This window comes from Eucyclogobius newberryi, unplaced genomic scaffold (assembly GCF_026437365.1).
Source record: "Eucyclogobius newberryi isolate DKJ021-1_F unplaced genomic scaffold, fEucNew1.0.hap1 SCAF_7, whole genome shotgun sequence".
Classification (NCBI taxonomy): Eukaryota; Metazoa; Chordata; class Actinopteri; order Gobiiformes; family Gobiidae; genus Eucyclogobius; species Eucyclogobius newberryi.
Genome location: NW_027316389.1, coordinates 16,346,146 through 16,365,861, shown reverse-complemented (window position 1 = coordinate 16,365,861; position 19,716 = coordinate 16,346,146). Strand labels below are relative to the sequence as shown.

Sequence of the window (19,716 nt, the reverse complement as noted above, 5' to 3'; positions counted from 1 at the left end):
GTGTCACATGCTTGTCTCCATGGAGATACATACGTTTAATGCCATTGTGGAACAATTTCGATGCATTATCATTGATAATTGATGAATTGATGAATATGTCCATGTAACCCATCCTTTACATTTGACCCATCTAAAGCTGCAGGAGAAATCCATGGACAGCCAGATTGTAGGTCTGATCAGAAGATCAGAAGTAGCTGCATGTCTTTCAGAATGAAACCTGTGAAACCTTGATGTGAGGCCAGATCCTACACATTGTTGTTCACCCTTTCATTTGGCATGTTCTTGCTGGGCTTGAATGTTGAATGTCTACCCAACGTCATTACACAGAGTCAGTCAATGAAAAAAAGTATGTCTAGTGTTACATCACTGGAGCCTAAAGTGGTGTAGATGTGTGTTTGTGTTGGCCAGCTGTTCAAAGTGGATGCACTTAGGATTATACGGGGCTAGACGTGGCTTCACCTGAATTTAAGGCAGGCCTTTTAGTGGCATTTACACTGTTCAAATCAGTCATGCCCCCACGTCTACTGAACCGCTTTCAATGCACATCCTCAAAAACACCAGCTAAGTGTTTCTCAGTTTGTCATCGCATTACTCATAACTCGAGCTGTATCATTGAAATATCTGAGAGGAACTCTGTCAAGGATTACTATGCGATCCTCCATCTGTGGTCGTGCTTACAGTCTGTGGATACAGTAAGAGCCAGCACTAAGCAGGGCTAAGGCTGCTTTTTGCACCTAGATGTACTGTGAATATTACAAGGTATTACAGACAACTAATCATAGCAAATATGGGCGCACTACACCACTTAATGGGTCATGTTCTTGGCCCAACATGGCAACACTTCCGCGGACTAATCAGCGACGATGTGTTCGAATGTGCATAATAAATAAAGACTTTATCGCGGCAGATTGTTATACATGCCAGCACTTAGCAGTTGAGCAATCGCCGTGGTGATGGAGTGATGGATGGATTATATGACACTGCACACATGAACCAGAAGGAAATGACCAGAAGGTGCGGAGGATTACATTTATTCAATATGTTAATGGAAACACGCGAGAGATGAGCGAGAAGAGGGATGACAACAAACACCACTGCTGGACAAGTCAAATCTTTATTGGTGGTAATATAGATACAGGGAAATCATGTCGAAATGGTAATGGAAATGCCATATTTATTCCATACATTGTCCGACTTACCAGCTCTCTCTTCTTCATACACTCCATAACCATGAGCAGAATCTGTTGGGACTGACTTTTGCCATAATTGAAGGTTTTCTGAATGGTCACCATGAGTTGGTCTCGGACATCATCACTGATCATGCTGAAAGAGTCAATGAATACATAAATCAATGGAATTAATCATAGACATATTCCCAACAATAATAATGTAATTTGACAGAATAAGCTACATTTTATAAAGCAATGTTTGGCCAAATGTAGACACAAAAAAATATATGGTATTTGTAACTCCTTGTTGTCAGTTTTGAAACTTCCTGACCCTAAACCAATGTGTGTTTGTTTCTGATTGTTTGGCTTTTGTTTTTCCCTGCAGTGGTCCTGATCTTACCCTCCTTCCTCTGAGAACTTGTGAGCAAAGGAGATGATGTCCGAGGCGCGTCCGCTGCCGTCACAGACCACCACAGGGATGGGCGGGTCGTCCCGCAGGCTCTCCAGAGCTATGGAGATCACATTAGGACCCCCCTCCACAATCATACACACCAGAGGGACCCCCTGCCCCAGGCCTGCAGCACAAGGCAACAAGGTCAAAGGTTAGATTCCAGCCACTGCTGCCAGCAACATATCACTAACAGATAAATGAGGTCATACGGCATATGGCAATTTAAGTGCTATGGGACCTTTAAGCTTGTCGCATCCTAACGATCGACCTAATCAAGGGCTGCAGACTGAAACAAATATATAAAGCAGAAGGCCACTGACTGATGGACGACAGCACAGGTTTTTCCAAGTCACAACTTCTTAATTGAAGCTTTGTGAGTTCTGCCTCTTATCAACATAAGGTTATGATGGTAGAGAATGTGGGCCAATTCTATAGGAAGCCTGAGGGCCAGTAAAGATTGGGGCCAGCTCTAATAAATGTGGGGCCTTGTTCAGTGCTGTGCTTTCACTGGAGTCCGGGGCGACCTCTGGGCTTCCCTTTGCTGTCCCTGCCTTCTCTGAGCTCCAGGCATAGGATGACAAAGGGAAACCCATGGGTCACAGAAGGCCATCATCTGCTGAGTGTCCACAGTAACAGAGGAAGTCCATTTATTTATTGAGAAGAACCAATTCACTGTAGGGCATACTTGATAAGAACACACACAGATACCAGAGTCAGAGCAGTTCACTATCCATGTGTGGACAATAAAGGATTATCTTATCTCATCTTATCTTATTCTCCACTTACGCGTGTTGATCTTCTGCAGAGAAATGTGTTTCTCCAGCAGACGCCGCAGTTTGACTTCGGAGCCGTACTTCCCACAGGTGCCATTATCCGTCAGGATGAAGTGGGAGTGGCTATTGTTTAGCACTGCCAGCTTGCTGAGTGGGTTAGCCATGGTCTGATACGGTCTTGTAACCTAAGAAAAGAGACAAGTATGAATACAGCCTGTTGGTTGGTTACAGTAGTATGTGGCTGTGAACAGGTCCTACATCTTTTCCCAGGAGGTCCTCTTTGTTTTCCAGGAGTCCCCATGGAGCAATTCCAATGGCACAGACTTTCCCTCGAGACTTTGAGGAGTGATCTTTCAAAGCATCTCCCACGTGGCGGATCACACCTTTGTAAAAAAACAAAAACCTTTCCATTAATACATCAAGAAAGAAAGATCCATGCCTCCTTTTATGCTGCTACCTCCCTTTAGATCCTTGCCATCTTCATGGTAAATATTTGATTGCATGGCCAAACAATAAACTAATGTGTCCTCGAGCAAGACCCTTCACCACCCAGAGAACGTGCACAGGCAAACTGTATTTACAAATTGAATGAAGCTTAAAAGGTCATGGCGGAACAATAGCAATGGAAACGCAGTATGGAGTTTAATTAAAATGTCTGAACGAGGCAAATCTCTACCAGGAATTTACTGAAAGGTGTTATACAATCACAATTTGGATAATGCACTAATGGCGTGCCCCGTTAAAAGGCTCCTCCGTACCAGTGTTGACTCCCCCGGTAAAGATCCACGCTCCTGTGGTGACCGCCGCTTTGATCAGACCCTTCCCAAAGACCTGCTTGAGTTTGGGCTGGAGGTCGAAGTTCTGCAGACCCCCGTGGACCGAGATGAGCAGCGTGGGGAGCTCCAGCTGCCAGTCCTTCACCATCAGGTGGAGGAGGTTGTCCGCTTTGGTGTCAAAGGAGCAGCGGATGTACTGGACAAAGAACAATGAGTCTCTTTTAGCCTTCAGGACACTTGGGCTGTGAATACGTTTACTCCATTACTTGGTAGATGGCGCCTTAGTCGACCACATTTTTTAAATTGGGGTTATTTGGATTTACATGGACCACAGCAGTAAAGATAAAGCATAGATGGAGCTTTTATTAGTACTTTTCTTGTCTTTTCAGTGCACTTAGATTCAAATATTTAGTGGAATGTACTTTTGATAATGCCACGCACCAAATTAGTCAAGTCTTTAGTCGAAAAAGAACTTCTTTCATTGACTTCAGCCCCACAGACACGTGCTGAGTCAGTATTGTAACGGTTGGATGATGTATTTGAAGGAACGGACCCACAGTTAAGTTGGAAAAGACAATCCCCTTCTAACCAGAAAGTTTCCAGTTTGATAATTGTCCTTGGGCAAGTCTCTTCATCCCTCTTGCGTCGCTAGTGTTTGTGCGAATTCTACTGTCAATATATCCCTCACAACTTGATCAAATCATTAAGTATAATATAAATGATTTAGTTTAATATTCACTATTTAACGTTTTGCATTGCCACGGTATTTTTAATAAACTTCTTTTCATGGCGATAGATGAGTTTGCTGCCATTCTGTCAAACGAATCCAGGGGAAGCAATAACATCTCAATGGGAACAAGCAGCAGAAAAGCACCTTTAATATAATACACATGCATTGATTAATTGTTTTTTTTAAAGTATAGGTACTGACCAGGGCCTTGTTGACAAATCCTCCGCCCTGGAACTCGATCAAGCCGTAGGCGTCGGTGGGGTAGGTGCGGGTGTGCTTCACCACCGTCCACTTGTCTTTGGTGGGGTCGAACTGGGCGGCGTTGTGCTCCTCCAGCGACGTGGCCCCGGGGGGAATGGCCACGTGCTGCATGCTGAGCTGACCGCAGGAACATCTAAAGAAGAAAACGGAAAAAAAGTCCAGCAACAAAACAAGAGTACAACAACAGAAACATGATACAAGGTCTACTCCAACAACAACTACACCAAATTACTGAAACGATTCACCAAAGTTCAATAAAACAAAAATAATTCAATGCAAACACAACAACAGTTAAATAAAAAGGCAAGAAAATTCCATAAACACCAGAATAACAACTAAAGAAAGTAAAAATGCATATGACAATAGCAAAATTAGCGATTAAAACCTTAAGTTCAGTGTGGTTTTTGGACTCACCTTTGTGGATCCTTGCTGGGAAAGATATGGACACATTCTCTTTTGCAGAAGGTTCTTTCGATCCAAGCTTTCTGCGCCTGGAGGAGAAACCGCAAGAGAAAAATGTCACATGTTTGAGAAAAATGTCACATGTTTGAGAAAAATGTCACATGTTTGAGGAGGCCCAGTCAAGACGTTTCTCTGTCATGAAGTGAATTTTCAGAATATTTAAAACAATATCGGAAAATGTGTGGGCCGTGTGTTCCCCTCAAGCCTAATGAGTGTCGGTGCTGAAAACAGGATGCGGTTTGGCCTAATAAAATAAGTCAGAAAACGTGAATCTTGTGACTGAGCGAGGGCGGAGGCACAAAGGCAAAATATCCCATTATAATTTGTCAATGTCAATATACTTTAGTTGCACAGAATAAACCACAGAATTAGACATTATATCAGTCATTTATCTTCATAATGACTTTACTCACCACATGTGTAACGTCCCTTTTCTCTCTCAGTTCTTTCTAAAGACGTTTTCTCCAACAGCCTTGAACGGCAAAGGGTGAAACCTACATCTCGTCCCTCTTGATGCAGTGTGTCCTCGTGCCTCCTCAGCTCCTTTCTGAGACGCCCTACTTCAAACTCCACTTTAATATGAGGAGCATGTGAGCAGCCCTTTGTTGGGCCGGTCCCATGACTGCAGTAGAAGGTAATCCTTTTGGGAGTCCCATGACCCTCTCCGGCCCACAGGGTATTTTCATCCGCCTAGTAAACGCCGCGCAAGAAATCGACTTTGATAAGTGGCCCCTAATCTCTCATTTGTTGCCACTTCTTTCTGTGGGCTGGTGGGAGTCTCCACTTCGTCTCGTCTGAGTTGGGCCTTCCGCTGGCCCCTTTGATTTCAAACTCATTAGCATAATTGGGAGAATTGGGTGCAGGCATTCGTTCTCGTGAGGAGCCTTGTTAAGACATTTCTGGTGTCCTGTTGGGGGGCAAGCTCACTGCGTGCCATCACCAAAATCACAAATTATAAAGAAGAAAAATTGCAGATATTTGTGGAAATCCTAAAAACGTTTTACCCTGAAGTTGTCTTATTTCACGTGTGTTTTGCAGTATAGTCTAAGCACCTCTTCCACCCACAAGTTTCATGCCCCAGGAATGAGCGGTTTCAGAAGAGGCCGGATCAGCGCCCCCGGCCTGTCAAACGCTTTGTTGAACTCACCTTTTTTGGTTGAGACAGCAGCAGCAGCAGCAGCAGCAGTGACGTGACTAACCTTTTCTTGTTCTATGGGCGCATCAATCCAAATTCAATATTGTTCTTTCTTCCCCTGAATCACTGCACCTCTTACAAAGGTCAGAGCTCACTTATAAGCGCTTGAGTCTTACAAAGCTTGAAGAATTAGGGGGAAAAATTGCTAATAGGTCAAATTTGTCACACCGGTCGTATTAACAAAGCTCAGAGAAACAATAAAACATTCAATACATTCAATAATATACTGCGTTTTCTTTCTGGCTGGCCGTGCCACAGAAAAGAGAGTGTGTGGTCACAAAGGGCTCACTGCTTAAGGGAAAGCCAAAGTAAAACAAACACTTATAGACCAAAAAAAATTATTCAAAAGGCTGTTGTCCATAAACCAAGTGGTGAGACACAAAAGCATTCTTGACATTTTATCATAACAATCCTTGAAGTGTCTATATTAGATACTATATACAGTGGGTACGGAAAGTATTTAGACCACTTTAAAATGTTCACTATTTGTTTCATTGCACCATTTGCTAAAATCCAAAAATGTAAATGTATTTCTCACTCATGTACACTCAGCACCCCAGAGATAAAGAAGAACCAAAAGATCTATCACTGCTTCTCCTCAGAGCATGACATATGAAAGCCCTGGCATCAAGGACTCCCAGACTATGAGAAGTAAGTTTCTCTGGTCTGATGAGGCCAAGATTTAACTTTTGGGCTTCTCATTCTAAGCGGTATGTGTGGAGAAAACAGGCACTGCTCATCACCTGCCCAAGACAATCGGCTTTATTCTATGGGGTGTTTTTCAGCTGCAGGGACAGGACGACTGGTTGCAATTGAAGGAAAGGTGAATGTGGCCAAGTACAGAGATATCCTGAAAGAAAGCCTCTTCCAGAGAGCTCAGGACCTGAGACTGGGCCAAATATTCACCTTCAAACAAGACAAAGACCCTAAGCACACGGCTAAAATAACAAAAGAGTGTATTGGGAACATCTCTGTGAGCCTTCAGAGCCCAGCCAGAGCTTTGACCTAACTGAGCATCTCTGGAGAGACCTGAAAATGGCTGTCCACCAACATTCACCATCAAACCTGACAGAACTGGAGAGGATCTGCAAGGAAGAATGGCAGAGGATCCCAAAATCTAGGAGTGAAAAAGTGCTTCTACTCAATACTGAGCAAAGGGCGTGAATAGTTTTTCTTTTCAATATATTGTATATATATATATTATTATATATATACATTTTTTTCTGTCAATATTTGGTGCTGAGTGTACATTAATGAGAAATAAAATTAACTTTTTAGATTCAAGCAAATGGCTGCAATGAAACAAAGAGTGAATCATTTAAAGGGGTTTGAATATTTGAAAAGGGTCATTTTCATTCTCCACCTGCTACGATAATAGTGTAATAGTTCTGCTACGATAATAGTGTAATAGTTCTGCTACGATAATAGTGTAATAGTTCTGCTACGATAATAGTGTAATAGTTAGATAGTAAGATAGTAGTGGGAAGCATGGGACAATATTGCCATTTTGACTAATTGTGATTCACGACATCATAGTTATACTTTGTCAGTGAAAACAACAACAATCTTGACAAAAACATGGAAAAACAGCTTTTTTCTTGACACTCTGATGGTAAAATATCAAGTATGTTTGCTGGCGATTATCACGAGTTCACAAGATTACTGTCTACCCTTTTTATCCCCATCCCTAAGTGCAACTCAACGCAAGATTAATGTTATCTTTTCTTTTTATTCCACGTTAGAACGGTTAGAGGAGGCCACATCTTCACACCTCTTAACCCACACTTCCCCACACCCCGAGAGCCGCTCACATGTTCCCACTGGAGGCCGTCCCACAACGACACTTTAGACACAGACTCTAAATAAGTGGTAAATGTGTTTTGTCCTGTTGCTAAAAGCTCTCCTTGTCCCGGGGGTATGGGCATCACGAGTGCAGCGTGTCTCCGATTATCTGATCCAGTCATAAGACCCAAGTTAGTGCTGCTGTTTGTCCGAGGCTTTCTCGCGGTCAGCGCCGGGGCATCTGACAACAATTAACCACATCAGTTCATTAATACGATCTGATCTAAACTGTTTCTTTTTTAAAAATCCTAAAAACTATCAGATTTTTACACTGGAAGATGCACTTTTCAACAGTGCATCAGGCAGATTCTCACGCTTTTCTCAATGTCTTCAGTCATAATATTCATTTCTAGAGGCCTTAACGTTTGTTTATACTAAATGTCAGGATTTTCAGATGTTTTTGTCTCATCAATACTATGTTTTCCTCATTTACCCCTATTTCATCACCGTTTTATTCCAGAATAATACGACCAAATAATACAGCGTTCTTTTGAAGGTGTTGTATGTGTCACTCAAAGAAGCCAAAGAAACTATAATTGGATTTCGTGCAGTTTCACGTCAGCTCTAAACTTGCACTAAAGCATTTACACAACGCCTCGTGGAACAGTCAGGTGATCGCCCAAACAAACGCCTGAACAAAAGGCTCAAGCATCAGCTGATTATTATTCAGCCAATGTTCCGCAACTGACCAAAAATCCCCCCAAAACATGATTTTCTGGATTAGAATAGATTGAATTTACTTCTAGAACTTTGAGTCGATCTAACCGTTTATTTATTTATCTTTATGTCCCTTTTAAACTGCATCTTGCATGTGTTTAGCATTATGTAAAATGTCTTGTGTTTACTATAATAATAACAATTCAATCCAACTTTATTTGTAAAACATTACGGCCCAAAAGATAAACAGGTACGGCTGCAACTAAATATTATTTAAGTAGTTGACTTGGCAGCGTTTATTTTTTCAATTTCATTTACTCAAATTATTATTTATTTTGCTTTAAATTTGTTCAGATTCTTTTTTTTCTTTTTTTAATCTATTAAAGGTTGAAATATGGTGACTGGAGGCTTCAGGATAGAGAATATTTACCAATAAAGTATTAAGGATGAAAATCTGGATTTTTATTTAATTATTTCTTGCCAGTTTTATTCAATTATGTCACTGTAGTCCAGACAACAATAACGATCTTCAAAACACGATTACAATTATTTTAATAGTCAACTTGTAACAATTATTCCGATTGATAGTTTCAGACACACAGACACTTTGGCCCTACATTAAGATATTCATATTCATTTGATTGTAACTTAAAGCTGCTGATAACGCTGGACTGACAAAAGCTTAAATTTAAATATGATAATAATTGCAATCTATAAACTAAAGCATTCATTTTCTCAGTATTTCAATCATATTCTTAAAGTGGATGTGAAAGTAAAGCCACACAAATGAGGCGAAAGGTGGAAGGAGAGAATTATAGCTGGTTTATATATAGAGCACATCAGGTCTTATTAAAAGAGTGGCACGTTCGCAGAGCTCCACTGATTGCGCTTCTGTAAAAGCCCATATCGCAGGCCGTGGATTATCCAAAGATTATTAATCTGCAGAGCATGTGTGCACTTATGTCCCCCTCACACAAGAATACTGCCGGTCAGAGCACTTCAGTCCACAGAGAACACAGGAAAGTTGTCAAACTGGGTGAAGTTTTGCAGGACATGTACTCATTTGTCCCAATACTGATAGAACATCTAACATTTATCTTCTTTATCTCCCACACAGTATATAATATTTGATTAATGTTGAATAAAAAAGGCATAGGTGGTAAGAAAGGTGCACTGTATGTAAGTTTTCTAGTTTAGGGTCCGCCGCTGGTTAAGGCTCGTGACCCTCAGACCGGTTAAGGTGACCTGCATTTCCCTGCTCAGGTCCAGGCTCGCGGCGTCTACAGGAGCAACTGACGTCACCCAAACGTAACTAATGTTTTACATAACTGCATTATACTTTTTTAATCATAAAGCCAATCTCAGATACTAAAGACACAAAACGATGTTCAAAACAAGCCCAAGTTTGTGACGCTGTGAGAGGCTCCACAGTATTGCTTTAAAATCATCTATCTCCATGAAGACAAGTAGATGACTCCACCAGGCCATATTGCAGGTCAGATCTGTGGAGGGGTGAGCCTACTCATTTTGAATGCTATATTTTTGGATTGTTTTAGTTTTGTTTTTTTGTTTCTCCATTAAAAAAACATCTATAATGAAATAATTGCAGGATAATTTGGTTTAATGCCATCCTGAACATGGATTCCAGCAGGCGTCAGACCAGAAAAGTGATGCATTTTAATCATCTCTCTCACTCACTTTGATGAACTGTATTGATTTATTTGAGTGGACACTTCTGTAGGTGATGATTGACAGAGGAGGTCTAAAGAATGTGAATTACATTTTAAGCAGCTCTGTGACTGTTCACGGCCGATGGAAAGGCTCTTGGACAGAGTCAGAAGTTACGCCTGTAAACAATGATACATATTTGCTTTCACTGTCGTAGCACTTTACGTTCTCTCTTCTCATTACGTCCTCTTGTTGGACTCTTGCCCTCACATCTGCGTGCACATCAGCTACTTTTGCACTCGAAGAACGGCTGGAATGTGTTGATCACATGAGAGCGGCTCCACAAAGACAGGGCCATCTCTAATGCTGAGCACTGGACCATTAGACGGATTAAGAGAAGCACGTGCAGCCCACATACTCCACACTACAATGCAGCCACAGTATCTATAGGCGCAAAGCAGCCCAAAAGGAAACTTAAGTGATAGAAAATTACAACTTGCAGGTTTTAGGTATTTTATGAAATACCTAAAACCTTTATTTGTCAAACTATGGGACATACAACGACAGAAAACCAACACAAATATCAAAATAAATCTAATAAATGATAATACTGTATAGAATAACATACATAAGGACTGTAAAATACATGGCTACAAATGCCTTTAGGTACAATATGGATTCATGAACAACAATAAATACTGTTGTATTTTAGAGCACATATTTGTATCTGTAAGAAGCTGCGCCACAAATAGTTTTGAACTGCATGAGAGAAAAGGTTTTGTTCATTTAGTTTTTTCTTATTTTTTGCCAAGCCTAAATTTAAGACTTGCATCAGCTCAAGTCTTAAATCAAGAGGTTGTTTTTGGGTGTTGTCTGCACCTACTCCCTACTCCAAGTCACAGAAAAGAAGAAAAAAAAGACGAAATGATTAAAAATAATAATAAAATCGATTAGGGTAGCGATTATTCTTTCAATTAGTTGTTTAGAAATGAGATTTTTACTAAATTTCATCCAGATATAGGACGTACTGGTAGCTGAAAGGATATTTTAATAAAAAAACACAAACATTTACACATTTCCCACATCATTTTTACATGATTCTTGCTCTGTCTGTGTAATAAAACCTCTTCTCTCAGATCATGGCATGTTTTGGAGTCTGTATTGACCAGATGACACCTTTACTATAACCGATGGGTTGCGATTAATCAATTCACTTGTTGCAGCCCTTTTTTAAAACCATTAACTTGCAGGCCTGTCACAATAACAGCTTTTATCATTAAATATTGCAAATAAAAATATTACATACCGAAACCACATGATGCCACTGACACAATTAAACTAAAGCAAGAAAATAAACCTTTTTCTAGATGAGCACATCATAAAACATTTAAAACATGTGCTGCAATGTAAAATAACAGAACACTAAAGTAGTTAGTTAGTCTCTTTAAGGATAGATATGGTAATTATTCAACCCTAAACAGCTCAAATGTTTATTTAACACAAAAACACAAATAGAACAAATGTTTAACCCCCCAAAATATATATCCATCTATCATATATTGAAGTCAAATTAGTTATCATCGTGACAGTTCTACATAAGTAAAGTGATGTGTTCTGTACATCATAAACGTGCATTATTGATTGCTCTGTGAGTGTGGTGACGGTGCAGAGTGACAGTTACCCTCTGAGAGCCCGACGTGGAGCGCTTCAGGGACGAGCGTTTGCCTCCAGCTCCTTTGGGCTCCATCCCCTCCTCCTCCTCCTCCTCCTCCTCGTCAGATCTTCACAGCATCCGCGGAGGAGATCCTTGGAGGTCGCTGGTCAGCAGAAGAAACCCGTAAAAACCCTGGGAACATTTGAGGTTGTCGGCCCAACCCCCAGGTCTGTGCAGCTGCGGTGGGAATGGGCAGTGGATATGGCACACTTGACACACGCTGCTCTATCTGCGTCTGAGCCTCTGCTTCATAATCAGGCTTAACGCCGCAGCAGCGTGTCTAATGGACCGAGATTTCATAAATGGTTATTGGAGTTAAATCTATGCCGTGCCCTCAGCTAATATTGGCAGCACTTCTGATAAAAGCGTGAGCAGTGTTTGTCTTGCGTTTGACCCACACGGACAAGGCAGAGTGATGGGAAGCCTGGCATTCAAACTGGTGGTCTCTGTTGGGCAAGGACCTTTGTATGGGTTTAGTTTGATGTAGGATTGGCTCTGCTGTGCATGTTTTGGGTTGGAGGGTCCAGAGGAAACCCACCTACACATGGACTGTACATGCAAACTCCAAAGTATCTCAGTGACAGCCTCTCACTCACACTACTGGTGACGCTATGTTGACGTTCTGATTCTTTCCTGTTCTATGTTATTGATGTCCAAAATAATATTAACGATGTAAATATTACTACTAAAGGGTTAGGTCACATTCCAAGTGCCCCTGGGAACTGCTCCTGTGCCCCCTGGAAAACACTGCCCCAAACAGTGCATTAGGAACTATTGAGTCCTTTTAAAGTTGGTCACACAGCATTGTTTTATATGTTAAAACAGGTAAAGGTAATTCAGCTCTAATTTCTGTTTCTGCAAGACCCAATTGTATCCAGCAGAGGGAAGGAAGAAAAATAAAACATTAATAAATATATATATATATGAATATACATAAATAAACAAATAATACAATAAATTAATAAATTAAATACAATTAAATAAAATACAATTAAATTAAATTAAATGAAATAATGTTAAATAAAATGAAATTATTGAATTGAATTGATTGAAGGAAAGAGTGTAAATATGGTCATATGATGGAATGAGTACAATTACTGTCGTACTCACACGCAATAATGTCACATTCATGTGCATATAACTGATGTAAATAGAGTGTTTATCTTACCATTATTATTAGTATTATCTTGTCTTACGCTAGCTGTTTTTATTTTATTTATATTTTCCCCCTCCATTCCTTATTAAGAAATGAGAGGTTTTGTCTATAGGAGTTTTTGTTTATAAGAGTTTTGTTTATAAGAGTTCTTCTATTAAGAGTGTTTTTTTAAACTTCCTAAAAGTTATCTGTCCTTTTCCTCTGTATCTACCTGCGTTGCAACAAGGAAATTTCCCCATGTGTGGACAATAAAGGAATATCTTATCTTATTATCTTATCTTATGACGTACCAGAGAAAGAGGGCATCACTTTGTATTTGCTGCTGGAACTGAAGTACTGAAGAAGCATAAAGCAAACATGAAGTAAACAAGATACAACTCGTGTTTCTGGTGCTGCAACGATATCATTACATGATATACAAATCTGGCAATTTACAGAAACGCATTATTAACCACGCTTCGTTTGCAATCAGCCCACTGACTCCCTCTTGTGGAATAATTGTTTTATTGCAGTTTCAATACTTCGGAGTTCACACGAGGCAAAAGTAACCAAAAATAGATAGATAGATATTATCAGTGTCCTACCATGACCAAGTGACAATGTTTAAGACATACTTTACATACATTTCCAGTCTTAATGTTTCTTCACTAAGGTTAATGTAGCTTTGATCTATATAACAAATAAATAAATAAATACCCTTATAACTTTGATCTATATATATATATATATATATATATATATATATATATATATATATATATATATATATATATATATATATATATATATATATATATATATATTAAATAGTGTCCATTTTAGTTTGGAATGATGCCGAAAGTAGCTTTGTCCAGCAGAGAGCGCTCTGCACTTGAGTATGGCACAGATAAGATAAGATATTCCTTTATTGTCCCACATGGGGAAATTTCATTGGTGCAACGCAGGTAGATACAGAGGTAGATACAGAAGAACAGATCACTTATAGGAAGTCTGAAAAACACTTTCAGTAGAAGATCTCCTATAAATAAATAAAAACTCCCATAGACAAATAAATAAATAAATACATAAATACCATTGCATGTGATCACGACAGTAATTGCACATTAATATGTGTCACGACAGCACATAGGTTGCACATGAATTGCACATGACAGTTAGAGTGCATCATGAGGTGAAGGATATCAACAAATCAATGAATAAATCACATTTTTTAGATTGATTCCTTGTATCACGTTTTGACATTGTTGTGTACTATTTTTATATTCAGTTTAAAGTGTTTGCTGTGATAAAACCAACAGCTGACATTGTGTCCTTGAGCAAAGACACTTCTGGGGAAAATGAAAACGCTTTTATATTTTTGCCCATCCGTTTGCTCTTGTCACAAAGTGGAGAGAGAGTCTGTTTGTGCTTGGTCATAACATCCACATGCCCAGATTGTCCGTGGTATAAACATCAACACTGAGATTACATCATGTTCTACCATGAAATACTGCAGTACATCGCTCTCAAAGTCTGAACTAGGACTACAACATGTACACGATGTCTTAATGCACCTAAAGCTCATGAGCCTGCTTCATGTGTGGCTCAAGAAGGATGGAAGAACTGTGTTTATCTTTGGTCACCATAGGAACGGGCCACACCTTACCTGAGTCTCACCTGAGAAAGCTCCCCTGAGCCCAGCAGTACAATGCAAACACAAGCGTGTGCGTGTGTGTGACCTGAGAGGACACCTGAGGCCACACCAGGACATGTTCTCTCAGTCTGACGCAGATTATCATTTGTAGCTATTGCTTGTGGCTAAAACTGTAGCAAACTTAACATGCAATAATTGTCATTTATGATTGAATAATAACTCCAAAACACGGGATAGGTGCTTTGAAAAGAGGTATTATGATCAGACAAAGCATGAAAAATGTCAAAATGACACAGGAAACATGTACGTTTAGTGTACTTTGTCCGTAAATATACTCAGGATTTCTTCAAGCTCTGGGTCAAATGTATTAAAAAAAATCGTTTATTAACTGAAAGATTAGGAATAACAAAATAATCATGCAACTGGTGGCATCGTTTGAACCCAGCCTCAATAGTCACACACCATGAACTCTGAACACTGCTGAATTGTGTTTGAGCTACAATTCCAGATAGGAAAGAAATGTTATCTGAAGTCAGGCTAAACAAATATTGAGAATAGTTCAGTGGCGCCCCCTAAAGAAACTGTACAAAGTCAAAAAAAAAAATGAAAATCAACAACCCAAAAATCAGTCCGTGCAGGTAAACTTGAGCCAATGAGAAGCTATTGATCTGCTTAACGGTTTCAAGGGTATAATTTGCAGAGAAAGTGCTTTGTAAATCCCACTTTCCACCGTGTGTTTGTACAGCACACTGTGATCCTTCCAGACGCTTTGTGCTCAGCTGCAAAAACTTCACACTGGATTTTCCTTCACACAAGCAGATGTTGGCCCAAGACACGGAGCCTCTTCCTGTCACACTCTGGCCAACCTTTGATATGGCTAAAACAAGCAAAGCATCGTTCTGGGGCGGAAGCTGCACCGATCACCTGACAACTCTTCATGGCCAGGCCCATTACTGCTGGCAGGAAGGTGCATCCAACAATCTTAGTCACTGGGCATTGGGCAATTCTGTCATTATCCATGTTGTTGATTGAATAAATACAGTTGTCTCCATGGAGCAAGGGAGCAGATCTCTGAGCAGAGGTGTTGTAACTTTTGTGAGTCACTTTTGTAAAATGTGCACTTCCCCGAGAGTAGTGTCCAGACCTTTACTTTTAGCCTACTTGAGTAACATTTTTGTAAGCGTTTTCTTTTGTGAGAAAAAGTTCTGGTTCCTCTTCCCACTGTGAGAAAGCGAGTGACAAAAGCTTTATGCTGACAGTATTTGAACGTTTGTGTATATAGGATTATTTTGTCTCATTTGTGTGGCCCATCCTTTGAAAGTGTCAGATTTATGTGCATTATTTCATGTTTTTGTCCTTCTAATACATGAACTTCAAATCAGACGTACAAACTGTCACTAACAGTTCTTACTTCCAAAATCGTTTTTTTCCTTGAGTAATTTCTTGAAATTTGAATAATCAATCCCCAGATCAACCTTGTGAAAGAGGTTTCCATCTCAATGGGTTAATTACCTGGTTAAATACAGGTTTCAGGTAATCAATAAATCAATCACATTAGTTTGAAGTAACGTTACTGTTACTTTCAAATTTTAGCTACTCTAAAACCTCCCATTATGAGACTTTGTTAGTAACATTTGTTGATCCAAAACAAATCAGTAAATTAATAAAAAATAAGCACAAAGTAAAATTAAAGACATATGTCATATAAAGTCCCTAAAATGACTTTTTTATGCATTCATCCATGTATTTGTCACTACAGACTGAATTAAAGGACTATTAGACAACTCTGCCCACATAATATTATGTTTTGATTTGAAATAGTTGGTTTCTATGGTAACTGTAACAACCAAAGTCTAGTTTACTGTGTTATTTCATTTTGACATTTTCATTAAGTAGTGACAATTTTTCTTTCCTATTGAATTTGAGTTTGAACATTTTTGTATCTTAGCAACATTTAGATATTAGTGGATGTATTTTGTCCAAACCAATCAATGCTCAGATAGTAATAATTGCAATTAAACTAGTAAAAGACCACACGGTAATACTGGAGTAACTATTATTATTAGAATGGTTAAACTTGGTATGGAGCACGTCAGTATTGAAATGGAGTTCTTAGTATGGTGACTGCACTTGGACACATGTGGGTCTGTGTGGTGGGGTTTGGATGGCTTTGCAGCAGAGGAAAAGGATTATTGTTACGACTAGAGCCAAACACAGTCCATTTTCTGATGCCACATGTGAGGCTTAAGCCGGAGAGCAGTGCAGCGCCGGGACACGCACACACCCAAACACAGAGAAACACATTTTGTAAAGTCGTGAGGTACAAATGTCATTCATGAGCTGTTCAGTGTGTCTTGCCAGGGAACGGTTGGTCGATAAAACATTGTAAAAACTATGAAAATAGAGATGCCACGTTTGGACTATTTGGTTACAGTCGCATTACTTTCAAATGTACTTCAAAAAGAGTTTCACTGATGCTAAATAAACTGGAGATTATATTTTATGATTCCAGAGCATTGGACGTTGCAAGGCCTGATTATGTTGAAAGAAAATGTAAATAATTAATATCTTCAGAGAAGGTACAAGAAAACATTCTAATCCTTATAATGACATAGGCTTAACTCATCTAGCTTTTCTTGTGGAGGGGATGTTATTGCTTCTTTGGAATGTTCTTCAGTGTGGCATTAAACCAGAAGATGTCTTTTTGTTCTTGAAAGAAGCCTCTTCCTGTGGCAGGTTGGCCTCCCCACAGATGTGACCTGCAAATGGGAGCCTCACCCTGTCGTCTGTGGGAGGAGGATCTCTCCTTCACTCTGGCTCTCCCGACGTCTCTACTGTCTCCCACAGGCTTTTGCAGTTTTTCTTTCCTGAGACAGAGGATGTTGGGACATTTGTCAATATGTCTAAGGACAGGGGATGTTGAGACAATTGTCTATATGTTTTAGGACAGGGGATGTTGGGACAATTGTCTATATGTTTTAGGACAGGGGATGTTGGGACATTTGTCTATATGTTTTAGGACAGAGGATGTTGGGACAATTGTCTATATGTTTTAGGACAGGGGATGTTGGGACATTTGTCTATATGTTTTAGGACAGGGGATGTTGGGACAGTTGTCTATATGTCTAAGGACAGGGGATGTTGGGACAATTGTCTATATGTCTAAGGACAGAGGATGTTGGGACAGTTGTCTATATGTCTAAGGACAGGGGATGTTGAGACCATTGTCTATATGTCTAAGGACAGGGGATGTTTGGACAGTTGTCTATATGTCTAAGGACAGAGGATGTTGGGACAGTTGTCTATATGTCAAAGGACAGGGGATGTTGGGACAGTTGTCTATATGTCTTAGGACAGGGGATGTTGGGACATTTGCTAATGCTCTATGGACATTGTTTTTCACTGTCGCGCTTCGAGACAACTGCTGTTGTGACATTGATCGTTACAGACATAAATTAAACTGAATTGAACATAAAAACACTGTAATGGGGCCTGGACGCACATGCTTGTCCAAGCAGATACTGTGGAACGTTCTGGGCAAAGAAGAGACAGTTTTATGGAGACAAGCAGGTGGCATCATGGTGGCAGAGTGGCTCGCTCTCGCCTCACAGCAGGAGGATCACGGGCCGTCTGGAGCTTCATGCGCAGCCTTTGTTTCTGCCTGAGTCTGACTTGATTAGGTAAAATCTGACTAAGGCCTGATGCGTCCCGAGCCCTGGACTGCAGCGACCACTGCAACTGACAGTATTTACTCACATGCCCCACAAACCGCTGGTCTGGTCTGGTCTAGTCTATTCTGAGGCGTCCAAGACAGTTTTATTGAAGTCTAATATGATTTACCTTTTGTCTATATCAAATGTGAAAGTTAAAACAAACCTCTTTTGGCAAAGTGTTTGCAGCATGTGATAAACACGCGCTCAGAACATTTAATCTCGCATTTTATCACTGAAGAACATTTTATCTGCTTTCCAATAATGACCCAGCCAAGGTTAAAACAACATGGACATGAGTTAGTCAGACACTGAACTGCACTGTGGAACTGTTTTAAAAGTACATGTTGACAAGAACATACAAATGAATTAAGTGGACATAATAACATGTTGTATAAACTGGTTTGTGAAATGATGATTAAATATGCCATCTCCAGCCTGTCGCTCCGGGTTATCCCCATCTACAACTCGTGTAGACCTTTAGTCCTCATAAGATTCTGAAGGCCGACCGGAGATTTATTAAAAATCCCTAAATAAGTTTTAGGGAAATTTGAGGAGTTGTCAAGACACAATAAATGCCCAAAATACTATCAATCAGTCCATATTCCTATTCACCAAAGGAAATCTAGGCAGAATTTAATCTGATGTTCCTCTGTGCATATATGGTCCCCACTTATAATTAGAATAGATTAGTATTTAAAGATATAGCAGAGATTGTATTTTTATTTTATTTTTTGTCTAGCTGGTTCAGTTCTAATTTTGTCCTTTCCTGGGTAGATTTTGATGACGTGATCGCCCAAATTACGCACACGATCCCTCTGCCATTTCTGTCAAATTAGTCCCGCATGTTTTTGGCTTTTTTGTGTCTGGAAATGAGTAACTTTGCCCGTGCGTGTGAACCTAAGGCGCAGTGGAATTAACGTCTCAGTTCATACACAAAGTCATATGAGTCAGTGTAAATACTGGGTGAGGCCGCACGGTTCCCCAGAGCCACGTGACGAAACGCCTGCTACGGCCCGGTTCCTGTGACCTACATACGCCGGCGCCGTGTCAGCCCACGGACCCGGGGACCGTAGACACCCAGAGAACACGCAGTTCCCTGCTCCTCCCGCCCTGTCTGCCCGTCTCCTCCCAGGACTATAGGGGGGGAAGGGGACTAACATATGGCTTATTGTGCGTAGTAAACGTTATGGCTTCTGTTTGAGGCTCGTGGGACAGGGGGGCGCACTTCTCTTTTACCTTCCTGCCTAGAATGTCTTTTACTACTGTCCCGTGTGCGGCAGCCGCGCTCATTGTTACACTGTCCCGTGCGTGTGCGTGGTGGAGAGACACTCGGCTGCACCTGTTTGTTGCAACAATGTTTTGATCGTGAGGTGAACGTGGCGCTTGCGTGTCCCGTTAAGCGCGCCACAGTTCGGTGACGCAAGGGGCGCTATTAATATCTCTGGAACGGGATGTTCTCGCTTCAGCTTTGGGGTCATTCGAGGATAAACAGTCAGGGAGCGAAACTCGGACAGAA

General features: G+C 40.4%; 1 protein-coding gene across 3 annotated transcripts; it reads right to left on the bottom strand.

Moving 5' to 3' along the window:
- Positions 1-1,095: 1,095 nt before the first annotated feature.
- trpm1b (transient receptor potential cation channel, subfamily M, member 1b) lies at positions 1,096-11,841 on the bottom strand. 3 transcript variants are annotated; one of them, XM_072434797.1, is made up of 8 exons: positions 11,666-11,841; positions 4,575-4,651; positions 4,101-4,293; positions 3,152-3,365; positions 2,652-2,776; positions 2,407-2,578; positions 1,570-1,744; positions 1,096-1,323 (listed from the first exon to the last, which is right to left on the bottom strand). In XM_072434797.1, exons 1-8 carry the CDS (start codon positions 11,729-11,731, stop codon positions 1,107-1,109), a joined length of 1,239 nt encoding a protein of 412 aa, XP_072290898.1. In that variant the 5' UTR covers positions 11,732-11,841; the 3' UTR covers positions 1,096-1,106. The 3 variants fall into 3 exon arrangements, with proteins under 3 accessions (XP_072290898.1, XP_072290900.1, XP_072290899.1); XM_072434799.1 differs by lacking the exon at positions 11,666-11,841 and adding an exon at positions 5,121-5,244; XM_072434798.1 differs by lacking the exon at positions 11,666-11,841 and adding an exon at positions 5,036-5,192.
- Between the last annotated feature and the right edge of the window lie 7,875 nt (positions 11,842-19,716).

Excerpts from the sequence above, each read along its gene's own strand:
- trpm1b (XM_072434797.1), bottom strand. The coding sequence starts at position 11,731 with ATGGAGCCCAAAGGAGCTGGAGGCAAACGCTCGTCCCTGAAGCGCTCC. Across the intron at positions 4,652-11,665 it reads CCACGTCGGGCTCTCAGAGG|GCGCAGAAAGCTTGGATCGA; the intron begins GTAACTGTCACT and ends TTTCTCCTCCAG. Across the intron at positions 3,366-4,100 it reads GATTTGTCAACAAGGCCCTG|TACATCCGCTGCTCCTTTGA; the intron begins GTCAGTACCTAT and ends TTCTTTGTCCAG.